Source organism: Antechinus flavipes, chromosome 1, assembly GCF_016432865.1.
Source record: "Antechinus flavipes isolate AdamAnt ecotype Samford, QLD, Australia chromosome 1, AdamAnt_v2, whole genome shotgun sequence".
Taxonomy (NCBI): domain Eukaryota; kingdom Metazoa; phylum Chordata; class Mammalia; order Dasyuromorphia; family Dasyuridae; genus Antechinus; species Antechinus flavipes.
In genome coordinates, this window is record NC_067398.1 from 22099118 (window position 1) to 22119680 (window position 20563).

Genomic DNA, 20563 nt, shown 5'->3' on the forward strand with positions numbered 1-20563 from the left:
CCATATATGTGTGTGTATGTGTATGAATATATATTGTGTATATGTAGTCAGGGTGCAAATATAGTGTATATAGTGTACATGAAAATATACATGTAGTGTATATATCAGGATATATAATGTGTATATAAATATATATTGTGTATATGTCTGTAGAGTATATGTATGAATATATATAGTATGTATAAATACATACAGTACATATATGCATGTGTATATGATGTGTTCATATTGTGTATATATTTGTATAGTGTTGCATAAATGTATATTATATATATGATATATGATATATATGCATGTATGGTGTATATATAAATATATGTTGTGTATATGTGAGTATACAGTGTATATATAAACATATATAGTATATATGTGTATCTATAGTATGTATATAATATATGGTATGTAGATATGTGTATATGCACATACACATATAGATCATACATACACACATGCACATATGCATATATTCATACATACACATAATATGGTCTCTGATTCTCACAAACATAAGGAGGTAGGGATTATTATTATCCCCATTTTATAGATGAGGAAATGGAGGCAGAGAGAAGCTAGGTAACTTGCTCAGCTGGTAAATGTCTGAACATGGTTCTACCTGTCTCCAGGTCCCATTCTGTTTCCTGGCTTGCTACAGTGAAAAGATCTAATTTTGAAGATTCCAACAATCCAGCTTTTGAGGAAAACTGTTTTGGAAATTTTGCCAACATGTTAATTTTTTGAAAGGGGAAACATTTCGTAAGAAAATCGTGAATTTCTTTTTGTTATTGTTGTTATATCTGGAAAACATTACATGTTTTACTATTTTTTTGAAAGAAAAAAAAAAAACAAACCCTGAAGTATTGGCTTTTATTGAAACTCTGAACCTGGAGCAGTACAAAGTGTTATTTATTCATTGGTGATAAAATGAAAACAAATATCCCACAGCTGCTCTATTACACGAACATTTACAAATAATAACTCAATCAGCCAGCCCTTCCAAGCTGGGCTCAATCACTGCCTCATTCAACAGGCTTTTCCTGCTTTCCCCAGTTGTTACTACCTGGCTCCTAATCACTTTCTATTTCTGTTTGGTGAGTGTATGTCGGTGTGTGTATGTGTATGTGTGTGTGTGTGTGTGTGTGTGTGTTTTGTGACTATGTGTGTATATATAAAAGTGTATATGTGTATTTTATATATATGCGCATGTATAAATGAATATATATGTTTATATACTTGTTGTTGTTCAGTTATTTAGCCATAGCTGACTTTTTGTGATCCCATGGACCATTTCATGCCAACACTTTCCATGAGTTCTTCTTGGCAAAGACATAGCAAGATTTGCTACTTTGATCTGTAGTGGAGCAAGGCAGACAGAAGTTAAGGGAGTGTCCACGATTACAGAGCTAGGAAGTATCTGGAGCTAGATTTGAATTCAGGTCTTCCTGACTCCAGGTCCAGTATTATATTCACTGAATCATTTAGCTGCCTACATACATAGAATGGCCTACAAATCTTAGTGTAGTTTTAATTTTTCATGATAAAAGGATTTATCTGTGAATGTGATATATTTCTTCCAGTAGAATGGAAACTCCTTGAGGGCAGGGATTGTTTCAATTTTGTCTTCATATCTCTAGCAAATAAAACAGGGATTATTAATCTGTGGCTCACAGATCCCTGGAATTTGTAGGTAGATTCCAAGAGGTCAGTGAATTAAAAAACACAAAACATCATATTACTATTCCAATATAATTAGTTTTCTCCAAAATCCCATCTATTTTACTTTACATTTTTCTGAGAAGAGGTCCATGGGTTTCTTTGAACTATCAAAAAAGAGCAAGGGGGAATAAGGGAGGAAAATAATTATATAGCACCCTCTATATGCCAGGCAATGTACTAAGTATATATATATATATATATATATATATATATATTTTTTTTTTTACAAATATTGTCTCATTTGATCCTCATAATGACCATAAAGGGTAGGTGTTATTATTATAATACTCATTTTACAGTTGAGGAAACTGAGGTAAACAGAAGTTGTGGTTTGTCCAGGATTGTGACCCTAGTAAGTTCAAGACATGCAACTCAAAGACCGTTTAGAACACACACAGTACCTAGCACAATATAAGGGTATACATGTTTGTCTCACAATCCAGACAATCTTGATAAAGTAATGATCCATCAAAGGCTTCCCAGCACTGCTTCAGGACATATTTCACAGATGAGGGAGTCAATATCTATCTTTCTCCCATCATATTCACTCTCTTTGCTGTTCAATATTTGGTAATTCACAATATCGCCAGAAGACATTCTGATGTATTTTATCAAGTTGACAGACATCAAGACTTGGGATGAAATCTGAACCCTTGCAAGTCAAAATCATGAGATCATAAGATTAAGTTCAACATTGAGACACTATTATGCTGAGAAGACTGAATTCATGGAATGATGCGATCAAATATTTCTAGCTAGAAAGGACCTTGGAAATCATGGAGTCCAATCCTTGCATTTTACAAATGAGGAAACTGAGGTTAAAGAGCCTTAATGACTTGCCTAAAGTTATGGAATGCCACTGTCATAAATGGTAGTACATGAAATCAAGTCAACCCCAAATCCAAGTTTTTTCTTTTTTTTACTCTTATCTACTATTCCATTCTGCCCCAATCAGGTACTGATGTACGCCACCATTAACATAACAAGTGGTCTCAGGAATCAGAGCTCCATGATCCATACATCAAAGCTCTTGGCACTTGAATGGATTATATTCAGCCATGTCTGAATTGTGATGAAGGGGATCTGTTTCCAGCAAGCTTTAAGTTCATCATTTTCCATAACTTCCAATCTATGTATTTTAGCTTTGCATTTAAAACATATACCAAGATTCTACCACATGATTTCTATAGAATTTGTATGCAAGTAATCCAAGGCTAGAAGAAAGCACGACTGAAGACATAGGAACTCTCTTTCTTGAAAAGAGAACATTATCCTCTCTGAGATTCATCCTGACCTCCACCAAATGTTTGTTCCTTTGTCACAGCAGGCAACTGGCGTTGGTTGGATGAGCCATGTGGCAATCTGAAAGCCACTTGTGAGTGGGCCGATCCAAATGCAAGGAACATGTGGTCAGAGATGATCTGGGAAGCAACAATGAGTAGTGAAAAAAAACAAAAAAAAAACGTTGGGTTTGGAGTCAAGGGGAGTGGGTTCTATGTCCTTTCCAGCTCCATTTCTGTGAACTCAGGCAAGTTGTTTAAGCTTTCTGAAATTCAGTTTCCTTATTTTTAAAGTGAGAATAACAGTACTACTATCGTGGGGGTATTTGTGAGGATCAAAGAAAATATACCTAGGACTTGAAAAATTTAAATATCTATGAGAGGCATCACAGTGTCATGGATGATGGATTGGGCTAGGAGTCAAGCAGCCTTAAGTTCAGGTCTTATGGCTGATGGCCAACCACTAGCTAGAAGGCACTTTAGAGGTCACTGAATCTAACTCTTTCATTTTATAGACAAAGGACCTGATGCTGAGAGAAAGTAAGTGAGTTATTTGTCCAGGTTTGCACAGATGGTAAAGTCCAAGGCAGGATTCAACCTCAAGCCTTCCCGATTCCAAATCTAGTGCTGTAGCCATGAGCCCCTAACTGCTTGGCTATTATGATTATGAATGTCATTGGCCTGTCAATATTCTAAATGAATCTGCGTTACAATTGAGCTGCCAATCTGTATCAATGTAAGGAGATTATTGTACAAAGATTTTTTAAAATGATATTTGCATCCTAAGGCAAGACCCCTTGTGTTTATTGTTGTTCAGTTGTGCCATGATTCCATTTTGGTATTTTCTTGGCAAAGATACTGGAATGGTTTACCATTTTCTTCTCCAGCTCATTTTATAAATGAGGAACTGAAGCAAATAATATTAAATGATTTGCTCCAGATTAACAATATTAAATGATTCAGCCTCAGAGTAGTTCTGTGCTCTATCCACTTCACCACCTAGCTGCCCCGAGATATGGAACCCTAATAAAAAAATCCTTGGTAAGTATCAAAAAACAAGAATTTAATATGTTTCCAATAAAGTAAATATAAATGTAGAGTGCTGGACGTTATCTAGGAAGTGTTTTGAGAAAAGGGTGGCTAATCACTTGTTGAGCATGACATGGTGGGGATTTCTTTTGTCAATGGTTTGGGCTCAATGTCCACTGAGATTCCTTCCAATTTTCGAATTCTGTGATAGTTCAATGCCATAATTTTAAAGCTGAGGAAACTGAGATCTAGGGATGCCCAAATTGTTATAGTTCATTAGAAATGGATTAGAACCAGGAACCAGAGATTTGACCATCAATCCAAGGACCTTTTCCATATATCTGTGGTTCTACAATTAAATAATTGAGGTATAAAGGACCACAAATCTTCTGCAGAATGAATGAGAAAACAATTGTTTTCATGGGTAAATATGAGGGGATTCAATTGAACCAACAATAAATTCATGATAGAAATAATGAATTTGTTATAAGCATCATGTCCTACAAGAGCCTAGTTAGCAACACAGAAAGATAGGTGAGCTTGGTCCATGCTCATCCAAGAATGGACCAAGCATTACATTGTTAGTTCGCTATGGAGTACCACTAAAGAAATTCTGGATCTGGAGTCACAGGATATTGGTTCAAATTCTACTTGTTACACTTCCTGTGTGACTTTGGGCAAGTCATCAATGTCTTGGCTTTTGTCTCCTCTCCTATAAAGGGAAGAGATTGGATTAAGTGATCTCTGGAGTCTCTTTCAGTTTTTATGAAATATAGAGGTAGATACTCAGCGTTTGTACCTGTCTGATGTGTGTGTTGTTCATGCATGTGTGTATATATGTGCATGTATGTGTGTTATATGCATATATATGCATGAGTGCGTTTATTTCATCTTATGACCATAATATCTGGGATTAATAAGCAAAGTAGCCATTCCCCCTTTTGTGTGTAGTATTGGGACTAGTAGGAATAACTACTTTGCTATTTTGCTCATTGCTTGTTGACATGGCCACCTTCCCCTCTTGCTCCTCAAAATTCTAGTTATCTTTATCGAGGGCATTGATGTACAGCTCACACCTGGTTATCTATTTCAGGGAAAGAAAGTATCATGAATCACTGGGAGGAAAAGACTGAATTTGAAGCCAGAGGATCTGAGTTCTAATTCAGCCTCTGACATTTGTTATCTGGGTGATTTTGAACAGAACTTCAGTTTTGTTTCCTTAACTGGAAAATGAGGTGGGGTGTGGGAGGTCAGATTTGTTGACTTTGTGATCCTTTCCAGCTCTTGAGCTACAATCCCATAATGAGCTCTCAAAAACACACAGCTGTCAGTCAGGAAACTGGACTTCTAATCTGTCTCTAACTAGCTATGCAACCTTAGGCATGCCATATAAAATAACAGTGGCAATAATAATAGCCTTTATTTTGTATTTTAAGATTTGCAACACATTTTTAAAATATCTTATTTTATCCTTACAACCGTCCTTAGAGGTAGGTACTATTATAGATCCATTTTTACAGATGAAGAAACTACAGCATTCATTGTCTTTCCTCCCACCCCAAACTCTACTCCTTCCTACCATCCCTATTACTATAGAGGGGAACATCCCCTCCTTCAGGTTCATAACTTAGGAGTCAAGCTGGACTCCTCATTATCTCTCACCCCCCATATCCAAGCCATTGCCAATGTCTGTTAATATCACCTTTGTAATATTTCTCTAATACACCCCCTTTTTCTTCTCTGACATTAATGGCCCACTCATTACCTCATGCCTGAGCTACTGTAATATCTGTGGGTGGGTCTGCCTGCCTCAATCCCTCCATCCTCCATTCAGTCCCTCAAGTGATTTTCTTAAAGCTCAGCTCTGATCATGTCACTTCCCTACTCAATAAACTCCATTGGCTCAAATGTTCTGTTTGACATTGAAAGCCCTTCATAACCTAGCCCCCTCTTCCCTTTCCAACCTTCTCACACCTTTCTCCCTGATATGTACTCTCTATATTGGTGACACTGGCTTCCTTTAAGCCCCAAGTAAAATCTTACTTTCCATAGGACATCTTCCCTAACCCCTCTTTATTCTTTTGTTAATAATTTCCTATTTATCCTTTATATAGCTCATTCGGTATATATTTGTTCATATATTGTTTTCCCTATTAAGTCATGAATTCCTTGAAGGAAGGATTTGTCTTTTCTGAGAACTTAGCACAGTCCTTGACACATAGTAAGTTCCCAATAAATGTTTATTGATTGATCCATAAAGCACACAGAGATCACACAGTCAGTATATATCTGAGTTATATTTGAACTCAGCTTTTCCTGACTCTGGTCCCAGTACTCTATATATTGTGCCACTTGGTGTCCCTGTGTCCTAATTTTCTCAGCTGTAGGTGAATGGAGTCAGACTAGATTAGAGATTTTAAAATCCTTTTTTTTTTTTTTTATTTTTTATTTTTTTTTTTTTATTTGTATATTAATGCTCTTTGGTTTTCTGGTGAACTCTTTATGTTCTTCTTAGAATAATTCTTTTAAATGTATAAAATAATAGCCATAGGATCAAAATGGAAATCAAAGGTTAGTGTAAATAAAGATGTAATTCTCCCCCCCCCCCCCCCCAATCTAAGTTTATGGGATTCCAAAGACCCAGGCTAAGAACCTGAGAACTAGATGGATTTTCTTGATCTACCATTTTAGATCTTTATAGGAAAGTTTAAATCCAGTAAAAACTGCATATCCTAAAGTGAAAGATCAATTAGCCTCATACAGTTAGAGATCTCTTTCTTTAATATTGATCTAATTTAATTTAACCATTACTTCTTAAGAGCCTGCTATGTGCCAGATGGAGTCCCAGGCTCTGGAAATACAAGGACAAAAACAGAGATCAAGAATACTTTCTGGTAGGAGGAGAACTCCTGAGCTAAACTTTGGGGAGAGCTAAGGATTTTATGAGGCAAAACTGAGGCAAGATTTGCCTTACAGGTAGAAGTGACAGTATGCAAAACACAGAGAAGGAGGTGGGAGGTTGTTTAAGGGGAATTGCTAGGGAGGCTGGAATATAGAGGTTATGGTGGGGAGCGGGGTATTTGGATATGAAGTCTGGAAAGGTGGGTTGGGACCAGATTGTGAAGGGCTCGAAGTGCTGAACAGAAGAGCGTGCCTTTGGTTCTAGAGTCAAAAATAGGGCAACGCTAAAGATTCCTTACCAAGGGAATAACGTTGGCAGACCTGGGCTTTGTGGGAAGATTGGCAGTTGTGTGGAGGATGAGTTTGGAGAGGGGGGTGAGAACAGGAGCAGAGATCAGAGAGGAGGCTGTGAGGGATTGGGGAGGGAGAAGATGAGGGCTAGAAGTAGGGCCATGAGGACCAAGGTGGAAGTCAGGAAAGAGCAGGGCAAGGAGGCTAGAGAAGTCACCTAGACAAGAAGTGGGTAGCCATGAAAGCTCTGCTAATCTATCTGTATCATGTCTCTGTCTCTGTCTCTCTCCTCTGCCTCTGTCTGTCTGTCTCTCCCACCTTTTGACTCCCTTTGTCTCCCTATCTATCTGTCTTTCTGCCTTTTTCTCCCACCTTCTCTGTCTCCCTCTATCTCTCTGTCTCTCTATCTCTGTCTTTCTGTCTCTCTTCTCTGTCTCTGTCTCTGTGTGTCTCTTTCCCACCTTCTCTGTCTCCTTCTATCTCTCTCTTATCTGTTTCTCTCTGTGTCTTTTTCTCTCTCTCTCCTTCCCTCTTTATCTCTGCCTCTCCTGTCTCTGTGTAACTGTCTCTGTCTCTCCTTATCTCCCTGTTTCTGTCTCTGTTTCTCTCTTCCCCCTCTTTTCTGTGTTAGTCTCTCTGTGTGTCTCTTTCATCTCATGCTTTATTTGCTCTGTCTCTGACTCTGTTTCTCTCTGTGTCTTTCTGTCATTGTCTCTGTGTCTTTGTCTCTCTCTTTATCTTTCTCCTCCCTTGCTGCATTGACACCCTGGAGAACACACCACCCTCTGTTCTCCTGATTCCCTCCTGGTACCACAACTTTAGGAAGGAGCCAAGTCCTGCTTCACCTGACATACACTTGTTCTCTCTCCAGACTTCAAATTCTTGATCCTCCTCACTTATTCCATTATCAAGATAAAATTCCTCTGCCCTAGCTCCCTAAAAGGGTTTTACACCAATAGAAATTCATTTTCTATGTTGTGTCCTTGTTTTTATGTCCTCTGCACTTAGCACAGTGCTTGGCACACTTCAAGCACTTAGTTTTCCTCCTTCCTTCCTCCCTCCCTCCCTCCCTCCCTTCCTCCCTCCCTCCTTGCCTCCCTCCCTCCCTTCCTTCTTCCCTTCCTCCCTTCCTTCTTTCCTCCCTTCCTTCTTTCCTTCTTTCCTTCCTTCCTTCCTTCCTTCCTTCCTTCCTTCCTTCCTTCCTTCCTTCCTTCCTTCCTTCCTTCCTCCTTCCTCCCTTCCTTCCTTCCTCCCTTCCTCTCTCTCTTCTTTCCTTCTTTCTTTCTTCTGTTATTCCTTCCTTCATTTATTCATTCTTCCTTCCTCCCTTCCTCCCTCCCTTCCTTCCTTCCTTTCTCCCTCCTTCCTTCCCTCTCTTCCTTCCTTCCTTCCTTCCTTCCTTCCTTCCTTCCTTCCTTCCTTCCTTCCTTCCTTCCTTCCTTCCTTCCTTCTTTCCTCCCTCCTTTCTTTTCTTCTTCCCTCTCCCCTTTCATTTTTCAAAAAAATCAGGTAGAATCCTAATGTGTTGCCTTCTGAATTTAGGTGAGGTAATGCACTGAGTGTCTCTCTGCTAGGGTGACCTAGCCCTACCCTGTACCCTAAAAATCACTGCTGCACCCAAATTCATCTCGATTATGTTCCTCAGGCACAGGGAGGACCTGACATTCTGAGGAAAATGGCTTAGCAGAATAGTTTGAGAGCATACATTATGAGGAAAGTGTAAATGGGCTCAAGGCAACCTCAGGGTGATTTTCAGCAATTTCATCCACCCCCCTCTGCTTTTTCCTGTGTGGAGCAATTTCTCTCAAATAATAGGCGATTAGACCCTTTTCTTAGATTTTTAGTCATTTAAAAATTGTCAGCAGAATGTCTTGGGGCAGCAATTAGCTTTTCAAGGATGGCAAGGACGGATGGCTCCCATGGAGTGGTGCTCGGGCCACATGGCTTCCTCATATGAATCAATGCTTTAGAGCTGGAATTCATCTCTGAAGGTGCTTAGTTCAAACCCCCTCATCCTATACAGGAGGAAACTGAGGCCAACAGAGTGAATTGTTTTGTTCCAGTTACTCAGATAGTAAGTGATGAAGGCAGGATTAGAATCCAGATCTTTGGATCTCTACATCTGTGCTCTTTCTCCTATATCATGTTGGCTCTTTGGAGGTGCCTCTTGACCTCACCAGCTCATACTTCTTCCTTTTCTGAGCTCCCAAAGCACTGTTTACCAGTAGTGGTGTTGTGAAATATCTTCCCCTATCAGGAAGAACCCCACTTGACAATTATCAGATTTAACCAATTCCCAGACTATCTGGAAAGCAACTCTTTATCAAACCCAACTGTCCACCCAACTTCTGGGCATCTTAAACAACCTTAGAGATATTTATGAGCATCTTTAGGCAGTTCTGGGACCTAGTTTGCCAGACACATCCCATCTGGCTCCTGATCCTTTCCTCTTGATTTTTTTATTTTCACTTTCCTGATCTCCCTGAAAAAATCCCCACCCCTGTATTTCCCCTATAAAAGATCTAGGTTTCTCTTCAGTTCTCTCATTTTTATGTCTCTGTCTCTCTGTCTCCTTCTCTCTATCTCTCTGTCTCTCCCCTCCCCCCCCTCCCACCACATAGTCCTTTCCCTTTAAAGGCGCCTTTCTCCTTGCTCTAGCTAACTCTGGTCAGTCTAACCTTCCAATCTAAACCTACTGCCACCTCATGGAGCATTTCCTTTCTCCTAGTTGTGAATTAGTTCCTCTGGGGAATTTCTCTTTTTCCTTGCTAACTATATTCCCTCCCATATATTTCATATTTGCCGCTTCTGGTTTCACTTCTGGTGCTTTTTTTACCCCGTCATTTTGTCCATAACCTTTTCCCCAAATAAATCCACCTTTTGCCAAAGAGAAGGGCCAATGTGAATTTGTCACAATACTAGATATTGTTATCTTGATCTCATCATTGGAATAGTGAACAAATAATGGTTTTCCAGTATGGGAGACAAATTGGGCTTGTCCCCTATATCCCCCCAGGCAAGTGACCTCACCTTTTGAGGTCTCAGTTTCTTTTTTTTTTTCCTTTTCTTTTTTTTTGTAAAATGAGCAGATTAGAAATAACTTCTAGCTCTATATCTATATATCTTTCTCTCTCTCTCTCTCTCTCTCTCTCTCTCTCTCTCTCTCTCTCTCTCTCTTTCTCTCTTTCTCTTTCTCTCTCTCTGTATTTTAAAACCCCTATTTTAATGCAGAGAAAATCAAAGCACAGGAATTAAGTGACTTGTCCAAGATTTTACAAGGCAGGATTTGAATCTATGTCCTCTGCCTTTATAAGCAGAGATGTTTTGCAGTGTAGAGCCCATGATTTGTCTTCTTAACTATACCCTCTTTCCAACTAATCAATTATCTATTTCCTTCCTCTCCCAGTTTCCTCTGAACTGAAAAGCCTTCACAATTGGACTAACTTACCATATTTTTTTCAGCTTATCACTTGACTGATGACTCTTTTTATATGCAGTCTAAGATATGTAACTTGATTTCAATTAAGTACAAGTTAATTTCTCATGTGACATCACCCAGGTTCAGAGATAATTGCTCTTGGAAGGGAGAGAAGGGATTTTTTTTCTTTTTCCTTTCCTCTTTCTCATTCCCAAAATTGACCATATGGGAGATACTGGACTAGTAGCGGATAATACCTACAACCCAAAGTAGAAAAGCATAATACAGTTTCTCTCAAGAAAAGCATACAGCTCTGTTGTCTCATTTCCTGTCTGGAAATTAAGTAGTTTCTGGGGTAATGACTTGGGGGAACTGAAGGGAAAGGCAACTTCTCTATCTCCCTTCCAGCCTTAGAGCCTGTAAGCAGCACACGGTCTTCTCCATATTTGTGGTTATTCTTTCTTGATCTTGGATAAACAAGTATTCCTAGGTGGATATGTCCAAGTATCAATCAAGTTTATAAATTTAGCAGATCCAGAGGTTCCAACTGAGTTCTCATCAGAAACCAAAGTTGATGGCAAAGTCACTGGAACCAATCTCAATTACCACAGCAATTGGGTAGTAACCGAAGAGGAACCATTAGATGTCCAAACATTTCATGGTGACAGCTGATGATGGATCTAGCTTGGCTACCAATTAATTTGTCCAGCAGAGAACTTACAACCAACTTTAAGAAGCCAGTCCAGTGGGAAGTTCATTATTTATTAGTATAACCACACCCTGTAGCTAACTTTATCAGGGCTTCAAAATGGGAGAAAGGGATTTCAGGGACAGTAGTCAGGAGGTACTCCCTTTGAGCAACACACAAGCATCTCATTTCCATTGTATACTAAGCCCATTCTTACCTTGGATATTGAGTCTGTTTGTGGAAGAGTTCTCCCTAAATCTTTAGGGGCATATTTTGAAGCAATTACTCTTTTCTATCATCCCCCTCTTTAAAAAATCAACTAATTGAAATATAGCTATTTGGTATTGATATTAATATTAAACACACTGCTAGGGAGTTGTGAATAATAGCCCTAGAAACTCAACCCTTGCCTAACCCTGCAATTCTGACAGGAATAGTAGTCAGATGATCTTTTGGAAACTTCAGCTTGGAAGTGTTTTGCAGAATGAATAAGTGAATCTATAAGAGATGCTATAATGGAAACAGCACAAAATCTTAATACATCTTCCATGATGGCAGTTATTTAGACACATGAAAGATTGAGATTTAATTGCTGTGGAATACACCATGACTACATGTGTCACTTAGAAAACTCTTAGGGAGTTAGTCTGATACACACAGAGGTTAAGGGAACTGTCCAGGTCCACACACGTAAGGGATATCAGATATGGGATTTGAACTTTTATCTTAATTAGACTTCAAGTTTAACTACTTTATTTTATTGTTCTACCCCCTTAAAAAATTAGAGCAGGCAGTGAATGGAAATGTTACCTGGACCAGTACAAAGAACCTTTTCTTCCATCTCTTCCAAACATTCTTACCAATGGCCCATAAGTACCTAGAAGGGGAAAAACAAAAATCAAGTGAAGATGAGTGGGTGACAACATTATTTTCTAAAGCCTGATATATATATATATATATATATATATATATAATATATATATATATATATACATACATATATATATATATGTATATATATATACATATATATGTATATATATATACACATATATATGTATATATATATATATACACACACACACATATATATATGTATATATATATATATATATACATACACACACACACACACACACACATATATATATATATATTATATATATATATGTATATATATATATATATATATATTGCAATACTACATATATATATATATATATATATATATATATATATATATATATATATGTAGTATTGCAATTATGTGCCCATAGGAATATAAAGCCTAATGACAAATCCATCATGAGTTTTCAGGAAGCATTTATGAATGTAGCCCTTTAAAGGGACTAATTGGGGCAGGTGTTGAAAAATTTGAGTCCATAAACTGCTTTAAAATATGGAAGAGAAGAGAAAAGTTGGAGCTAAACCCCTCCAATTGTGCTGATATTTTTTACTTCTGGTAAGATCTAATTATTATTATTATTTTTAAAGCATTTCATCTACTCCCCCCTTCATTATGTTAGAAAAGAGAGCTCCAGTCTTTGAAAGTAATTTCCAGTTAGGAGCATCCCAGTGTTTCTGTGATTGATGGCTAATTTACATGAAGAAATTCTCATCATCATCAGAGGAGTTTTTTTCACCAGCCTTTTCTAGCATAGGCACTGAGCCTGTGCTATGTGTAATTAGGCAGCAACACCTGAAAACAATAGAGAAATCTCTAGCTTTAAGAAAATCTCAAATAAGAAGACTCAGTTTCACAAAATGAACTAGGGGATGATTCTTCACTTGAAGAAGCAATCCTTAAGATTGCTTTGATACCTTTCTCTCTCCCACTTAGCTTTGAAAATACAGAGCTATAAGCCCAATTTTGATTTGCATGTGACTTTTTGGATACACACCTTTTGGCAAATATAGAGTGTGAGAGATCTCTATTTTAAGATCTGTGGGGCATATAGATTATAATGTAATTTTACCAAGGTAATCCATGTGATGTACTAATGAATAAAAAAAAAAATAAGTTTGATGAGCTGCAGCAGAACTCAGGTCCTCTGACATCAACTGTAGTACTTTTCTATAATATTGGTTCAGGGTCAGGAGAATTTGAATTCAAATCCAGCCTCAGTCACTTATTCTATGTAATTCTGAGAAGGTCCTTTAAACCACGAGGAGCCTCATTTTCCCCACTGTAAATGGGGACAATAATAGCACTCGATTCTCAGGATTGTTGTGAGGGTAAAATGAGATAACATATGTAATGTGCTTTGCAAATATGGAAGCTTCATGAAAAGTAAGTGATTATTAAAATTCTGGCTTTGTTGTTTCCTTCCTGTGTGACTTTGGAATGACTTTGCCTGGATTTATTTTTTTCTTCTGTGAAGTAGCAATATTGATAATCATGCTTTTTATAGTTTTTTTTTCATCACTGAATGACTCCGAATAATGAGAAGTTTCTGGGGCATCCTTAGTCGGTTCTGAAGACAATGCCCAGAGAATTCTAAAAATATCTCGAACAATGGTTGTAACACTAGAAGATGAGACTCTCGAGGTGACTGGAACATTTTCACTTTAATGTTTGAAGTCCAAATAATTTGCTTTTTTTGTTTTATTGTTAACACAATATTTGCTTTTAGAATTCAATAGTGTATTGCATAGAATTATTGTTAGAAAGGACCCCAGAAGCCACATAACCCAATCTCTATCAAAATTATATAATCTCGTGTAACATTGGATATATCATATTTGCAGTCATTCATTGTATTCTTAAAATCTTTGCCAGTCACTGGAAGTTTTGGTGTTGAAGTAGCCCATTTTGCTTTTTGATATCTCTAATTATTAGTTTTTTTCCTTTATTTTGAGCTGAAACCTGCCTTTCTATAATATTCACTTATTGATCTTACCTTTGATATCTGGGCTCTGCAGAACTGATCAAATCCTTCCTCAGGACAACCCTTTAAATAACTGATGATTGTTATCAAGTGTCCTTGTTAAATCTTCTTTGATTCACGCTAAATATACCTGGGCCCTTGATCATTTTGGTTATCTAATGTTGGTCTACCTTTCATATTGTCAATAATCCATCTAAAATGTCATATCCCTTATTGAATACAAACTCTCTCTCTATGGCCTTTAGGCCTTTCCTCGAGGTACTATGGTGCCATCACTGAAACTTAATTTTACATTAATGGACTGCTACATCACATTGTTGATTCATATTAAGCTTGTAATCTACTTAAACTTTTAACTTTTTTCTTGCTTCCTTTATTCTGACTGGATGTAGTTAAATTTTTGAACCTGCTGCAGACTTTTTCATTTATCTCTATTTAATTTTAAATGTTGATTTTATCAGTCCATATATTAGCTATCCCTCCCTAATTTAGATTACGCAAAAGCTGAATAAGCATCTTGTTGTTCATTTATTGAGCGATTTGTCATTTCCTTGTCCATCTCATTTTATAGAGGCAAACAGGATTAATGACATGTCCAGGTTACATGGCTAGTAAGCATCTGAGGCCAGATTTGAATTCAGGAAGAGGAATCTTCCTTTCTCTAGGTCTGGTGCTTTATCCACATAGCATGTACTTCTCTCTATCTTTTAGAAGTAAAATCTATAGCTAACACAATAATTCAATAAGCAAATATTGTATAGTTGCTGGGTGCTGAGCATGCAGAAGCTCTTAGAAGATCTAGAATAATGGAATTTTAAACCTGGGAAATCCAAGATCACTTAGTCCCGCCATCTCTTTTTATAAGCCTAAAGTTTGCTCAAGGTCATGCAGAACTGGGTCAAGAATTTAGACCTTCTGACTTTTAGTTTAGTCTGCTTTTATCCATGTATTTTATTGTATCTCAATCCATTAGAGAGCTCCATTTTAAAGGAGACTTTTTGGGCCTTTCATTGAGGACATAGACAGGCAGGCGGCATAGAGTGCTGGTCCTAGAATCAGAAAGACCCAAATTCACATCTGCCTCAGACACTGACTAGCTGTATGACCTTGGCTCTCCCTCAAGTTTCCTTATCTGTAAGATGTAGGTAATGAAAGTACCTGCCTCCCAGGGTTATTGTGAGGATGAAACAAGATATTTATAAAGTACTTTGCAAACCTCAGAGTGCTACATAAATGCTAGCTCCCATCACCATCATCATTATTATTGAGAAGAGCATTCTAAAACAATGTCTTTGAAATTTGACATTGCCAACGAAGTTGGGCAAATGGGCAATTTATTCCTATATACACTGCTAAGGTAAGGACAGTGAGGAAATTATTCTGAATTTTATGAACTAATTGAACCAAGAGGGCAGAAGCTAAATGCCTGAGCTCAATTTTCAAGGGAACAAGTTGAATAAATGTGGGAAATGGAAAAAAAAAAACACAATAAAAGTGTCAAATTGAGAGGAGATTAGGATGAGAAATTTCTCTTCTATTGGTTCATATTACCCAGAAAAAAAGTTGTTTTTGTTTTTTTTACCTAAAAAGGACTAAAGAATTAAATTAATTAATTAATGCAAATCTAGATTTGAGCTGAAAGAAATCTTAAAATTCATCTAGTTTCAGCTCCTTATTTTATGGAAAAGGGAACTGAGCCTCAGAGGTGAGTAAAAAAGCTCAAAGTCACATGGGTACTCAACACTAAAACTAGGATTTGATTCAGACTCTGAATTCCTCACTCTTTCCATTCTTCTCCAAATCTTTCATTTATTCACAAATATTTCTTAATGACCCATATCATAGATTAGTTAGCATTTTATCTTCAGTGGCCTTGTGCTGAGCCAAGGAAATTTAGCCTTATAAACAATAAGCGCTCAATAAATGCTAAATGATGACTACTTGAATATATTGAGAGACAGCTTTCATTTTTTCACTCAATGAATAATACAATCATGATTTTTTTAAAAAATCAGACTTTTGTTAATAACTATATGAATTGTTATACATTTTGAAATACTGGAGTACAAATCAATTTTATTTAAGCCAATACTGGCTGTGACAAACTGAATTTAATTGTTTTTGATCCATTGTACTAATAAGTTTCTAAAAAAAAACTCAATGTTTTGAACCTATACTCAAAATGTTTATTTTAAGTTGTGTCTTTAAATTTTTAAACTCTAATTGAAACAATTTTATCCTCCACATCTATGATCCATGTACAGTCTTGGATTAGTCAATTTACTATTCTGGGATGTAATTTCCTCAACTGAAAAATAACTTCCTCTCTAAATCTATGATCTTATGATCCATTTTTAGGGTAAAAAGCAAATTAGGGCAGATACAGTTTCAGCTATTTGTTTACATTTTTGCTTTTGTTTTAGTTATTCTAAAAGGTAGCATCGATGGGACAATAGCTATATTTCAATTACCAGATTTTTTTTTAAAGAAGGGTGTTTTAACATAGATGATAGATAAGAATAGTTGCTATTAAATGACCTACTCACTTTCTTGCTGTTCATTTACAGTTCACTCATGCCTGACTCTTCATGACCCCATTTGGGATTTTTTTTTGGCAAAGACACTGGAGTGGTTTGGCAATTCCTTCTGTAGTTCATTTTATTGATGAGGAAACTGAGGCAGACAAAGTTCAGTGACTTGCCCAGGATTATAGAGCCAGTAAGTGTCTGAAGCCATATTTGATCTCAGGTTTTCCTGATTCCAACCTGGCACTGTATCCATTGTGCCACCTGGAAGCTCCAAGACTCAGGTATTATAGTACAGATTTTTGATAGCATGGTTTTCATCCTTTAGGGCACAATCCTAAAATGCCTGTATTGTGTACCATATAGATAATGTCAATAGTATCAATGAATGCTGCCTCTAGAGCACACATCTAGGATGAATAAAAGCAATCTGTATAATGCTGCATATATGTTATTTCAAAGAGAGAAGATGACAATAGAATGGAAATGTAATTTCACTGGTCTAGGAAAATGAGAGGAAAATCTTTCACTCAATGTAGTTTGACTGTGTCTTTGTAACTTCATGTCTTCCAGAGTGTCCCGAGTGGTTTACTAACTTGCCTGGGATCAAACAGCCATTTTATTTCAGAGGCAGTATTTTGAAGGCTGTTCTTTTTGATTTCAGAGACAGAGGGAGAGCTTGTGATTTGTTGGAATATAAAATAGAATTCATTGACTGTAACTAAAAGTCAAAGGAATTTAAATTCCCTGAGACAAATATTATTACAAGCTTCTGAACCACTTTAGATAAATCCCCCCCCCCCAAAAAAAAAAAACCTGGAAAATGAATCTTTTATTCTTGTAACTCTGAAAAGATGAATGTGTGTGCTCAGAGCAAAAGCTGCTCACAAGTCAGAGAAATATCAGTCGCACACTTACCCAGAATGCTTCATATTTTGAGGTTTATCCATTCGGACGGCAAGTTTAATTTTTAGATCTTGATCAGGGCAGTTTTTGGAAACTGTCATTTTATGCCATTCTGATTGTTTGGGGCTGTTGGGGGTAGGACGGAGAACAACCTGGAAAGGGAAAAAAGCATTTTAGTTGACAAACATTTGTCAATCACTTATTATATGCTACATGAAGTTTAAAAAAAAGGAAACCACTGTTCTCAAAGAGCTTACATTTTATTTATTATTGAGAAACATTTAAGAGAAATAGGATGATATGTTTATTATATAATCTATCCCTAGAAAAAACTTTGGAAATATTCTAATCATCCATTTTAGAAGTGAGGAGACTGAAGATTGAACATGATGTGGATTTATCTGAAACAATACAAAACTGGAATTCAGACCAAGGTCTGAATTTTCAAATCTGGTGCTCTTTCGTCTTTCTCATGCTGCTTTATCTTTATATCATTGTGCTTTCTTCCCCAAAGAGGAGATGCATTTCTTTCCTTTTTTTTTTTTGTTTCTCCAATTGTCATGGTTTTTAATATTTCTTTTTTTTAACTTACTAGTGTTTTATTTTTCCAATTGCCTGTAAAGTTAGTTTTCAACATTGATTTGTGATTTTGGAGTTACAAATTTTATCTCTTTCTCCCTTATCTTCCCCTTTTCATTTTAAACATATTTCCATGTTAGTCATGTTGTGAAAGAAAAATCAGAACAAAAGGGAAAAAAAAAAACACAAGAAAGAGAAAAAAACAAATAAAAAAGTGAAGAATATATGTTTCAACCCACCTTCAGACTCCATAATTCTCCCTTTCCCAAGTCTATTGGAATTAATTTGGATATCTGTATTGCTGAGAAGATGCATATATGTTATTTCAAAGAGTGAAGATGACAATAGAATGGAAATGTAATTTCACTGGTGCAAGATGTAAATTCAAGGAGATGAATTTCCTAAAGTACCTGTCCACATATGCTGAGAGATATAAGGAACTATAGGGAGAATCAGTTCAACCTTCATCATATCACAGATAAGGAAAGAAGAAGATCCAGACAGGTTAATTTCACCAAATTCAGCCCTCTCCCCACTTCTTGCCCCCAGAATTGTTGCTTTAAATTTCACTTGAAAGCAGGGATCTGGGACTGAGGGGGCGAAGTCATTAGAACCCAGAGCCCGAAAGCCTTGGGAAGAAAACAATAAGGAGAATGATTGCCCTGAAAATATTTATGTTCTTTTATTTTAATTAGAAACTACTCTGCTGAAGGAGAAACCAGTGGAGGTGATACAAGATGGTAGTTCTCTAGGCATTTGCTCTAAAGGTCCTTTTCCTCAGAATAAGAAAGAAGAAGAGATGGATAGCTTTAATGGCATATTCTGAGGAAGGGAAATCATAGGGAATGAATACTTGGCTCTTCTCTTCTACTGGAGGGATTCAAACTGGCATTCAAACTACAATTATGGTATTTACACATAGCTGCTTTGAGGTTTACATTATGCTTGTCTTACATTATTTCACTTGACTCTCATCACAACCAACATAAGGGGTGGTCATTGAAGGGATTGTCATTCCTATTTTGCAAATGAGAAGACTGAGACTTGCCTAGTGTAGTATAATGGATACTAACTGATTTGAATTTTGGATTATTCTGAATCCATGGCCGTTCTCTAGCTCCTATAACTACACATCATCTTTACAAAAGCATCTTATATCCAGATTAGAAAAAACTCTGGAATAAAAGGCATCTGACCCATTAGGTTCATTGAAGCTTGGGCCTGTTTCAGGCAAGCACTGTTTGGTGAAAAGGTGATTAATTATTGTGAATAATTTAACAGTGTTGTCAATGTAGGAGTCTCAAAAATCTCAAGAAAAACTGGGAAGTAGAAACATCCTACTTCCCAGTTTTGCTTGAGATTTTTGAGACTCCTACATTGTTTCTCTTTGGTATTCTCCCATCTGATTAGTATTTAGCTCTCCATGACTTTTTATATACCCCCTCTACTATTAAAAATGTACCTGTATATAAGTGCCTAATAAATATTCTTCTGTCTGATTGTATTCCATGAGAAAACACCATGACTCATTTTTGAACTAATAAATAAGCCCATTCAAAGTCATCTCCTAGGAAGATCATACACTTATTCTAAGGATAGGCTCATCAATGAGCAGGTGAGTCCCGAGGAGTTGCCTGAAGTTCAGAGAAGATATAGAATTTACCCATGATCCCACAGATGTTCTACTCCATATCTTTACAATATCAAATATGACACAATACCTATTGTTCTGTGCCAACATTTGGGTTATTTTTGGAGAGCCCAGAATACTTTCTTTGGAAGATGCTCAATAATGGGAAAGCTTAATCTCCTAAGGATAAATTTGATTTTGGAGGAAAAATCTAAAATTATTTGAGACAAAACTGATGATTAAGATAGAATCTCAGATGTTAGACACATGGGCCAACTCTGTTGAGTGGCGCACAACACTCTTGAGTGCAGCCTGAACCAGATTAAAATTGAATTCTTATCAGATTTTAATATGCTCTTATATTTAATATGTATTAATAAAAAGTTTATAATCATATGTGGTTTTCTAAGTCAATATGCTTCCCAATGGACTGTTTTGATTTGAGTTTAATACCATTGATGTCAATGATCAAGCTTGGGGATGTGATTTATTTTTTATTTGTTTTTAAAAAGAAAAAAAAAAACAGAAGCAAAAAAGGAAACTTGGTTACAAAGTGATGCATGATCTTACTTTCACTCTAAAACTGCCTTTAAAAATAGGGTCATCATATTGGAGGGGATAATACTCATTGAAATGTAAAAGTTTGGATAGTTTCAGTATTGCAGTTCTCATTCTTCTTTATAGTCAGTCTATATTTCCTCAAGGCTCTATTTTC

General features: G+C 36.7%; 1 protein-coding gene across 1 annotated transcript in view; it reads right to left on the minus strand.

The window, feature by feature from the left end:
- CADPS (calcium dependent secretion activator) overlaps positions 1-20563 on the minus strand; it is a 542165-nt gene that overhangs the window by 197471 nt on the left and 324131 nt on the right. Inside the window, 2 exon segments of the mRNA XM_051980071.1 lie at positions 12131-12197; positions 17652-17791. Of these exon segments, the coding sequence (XP_051836031.1) occupies positions 12131-12197; positions 17652-17791 (207 nt within the window).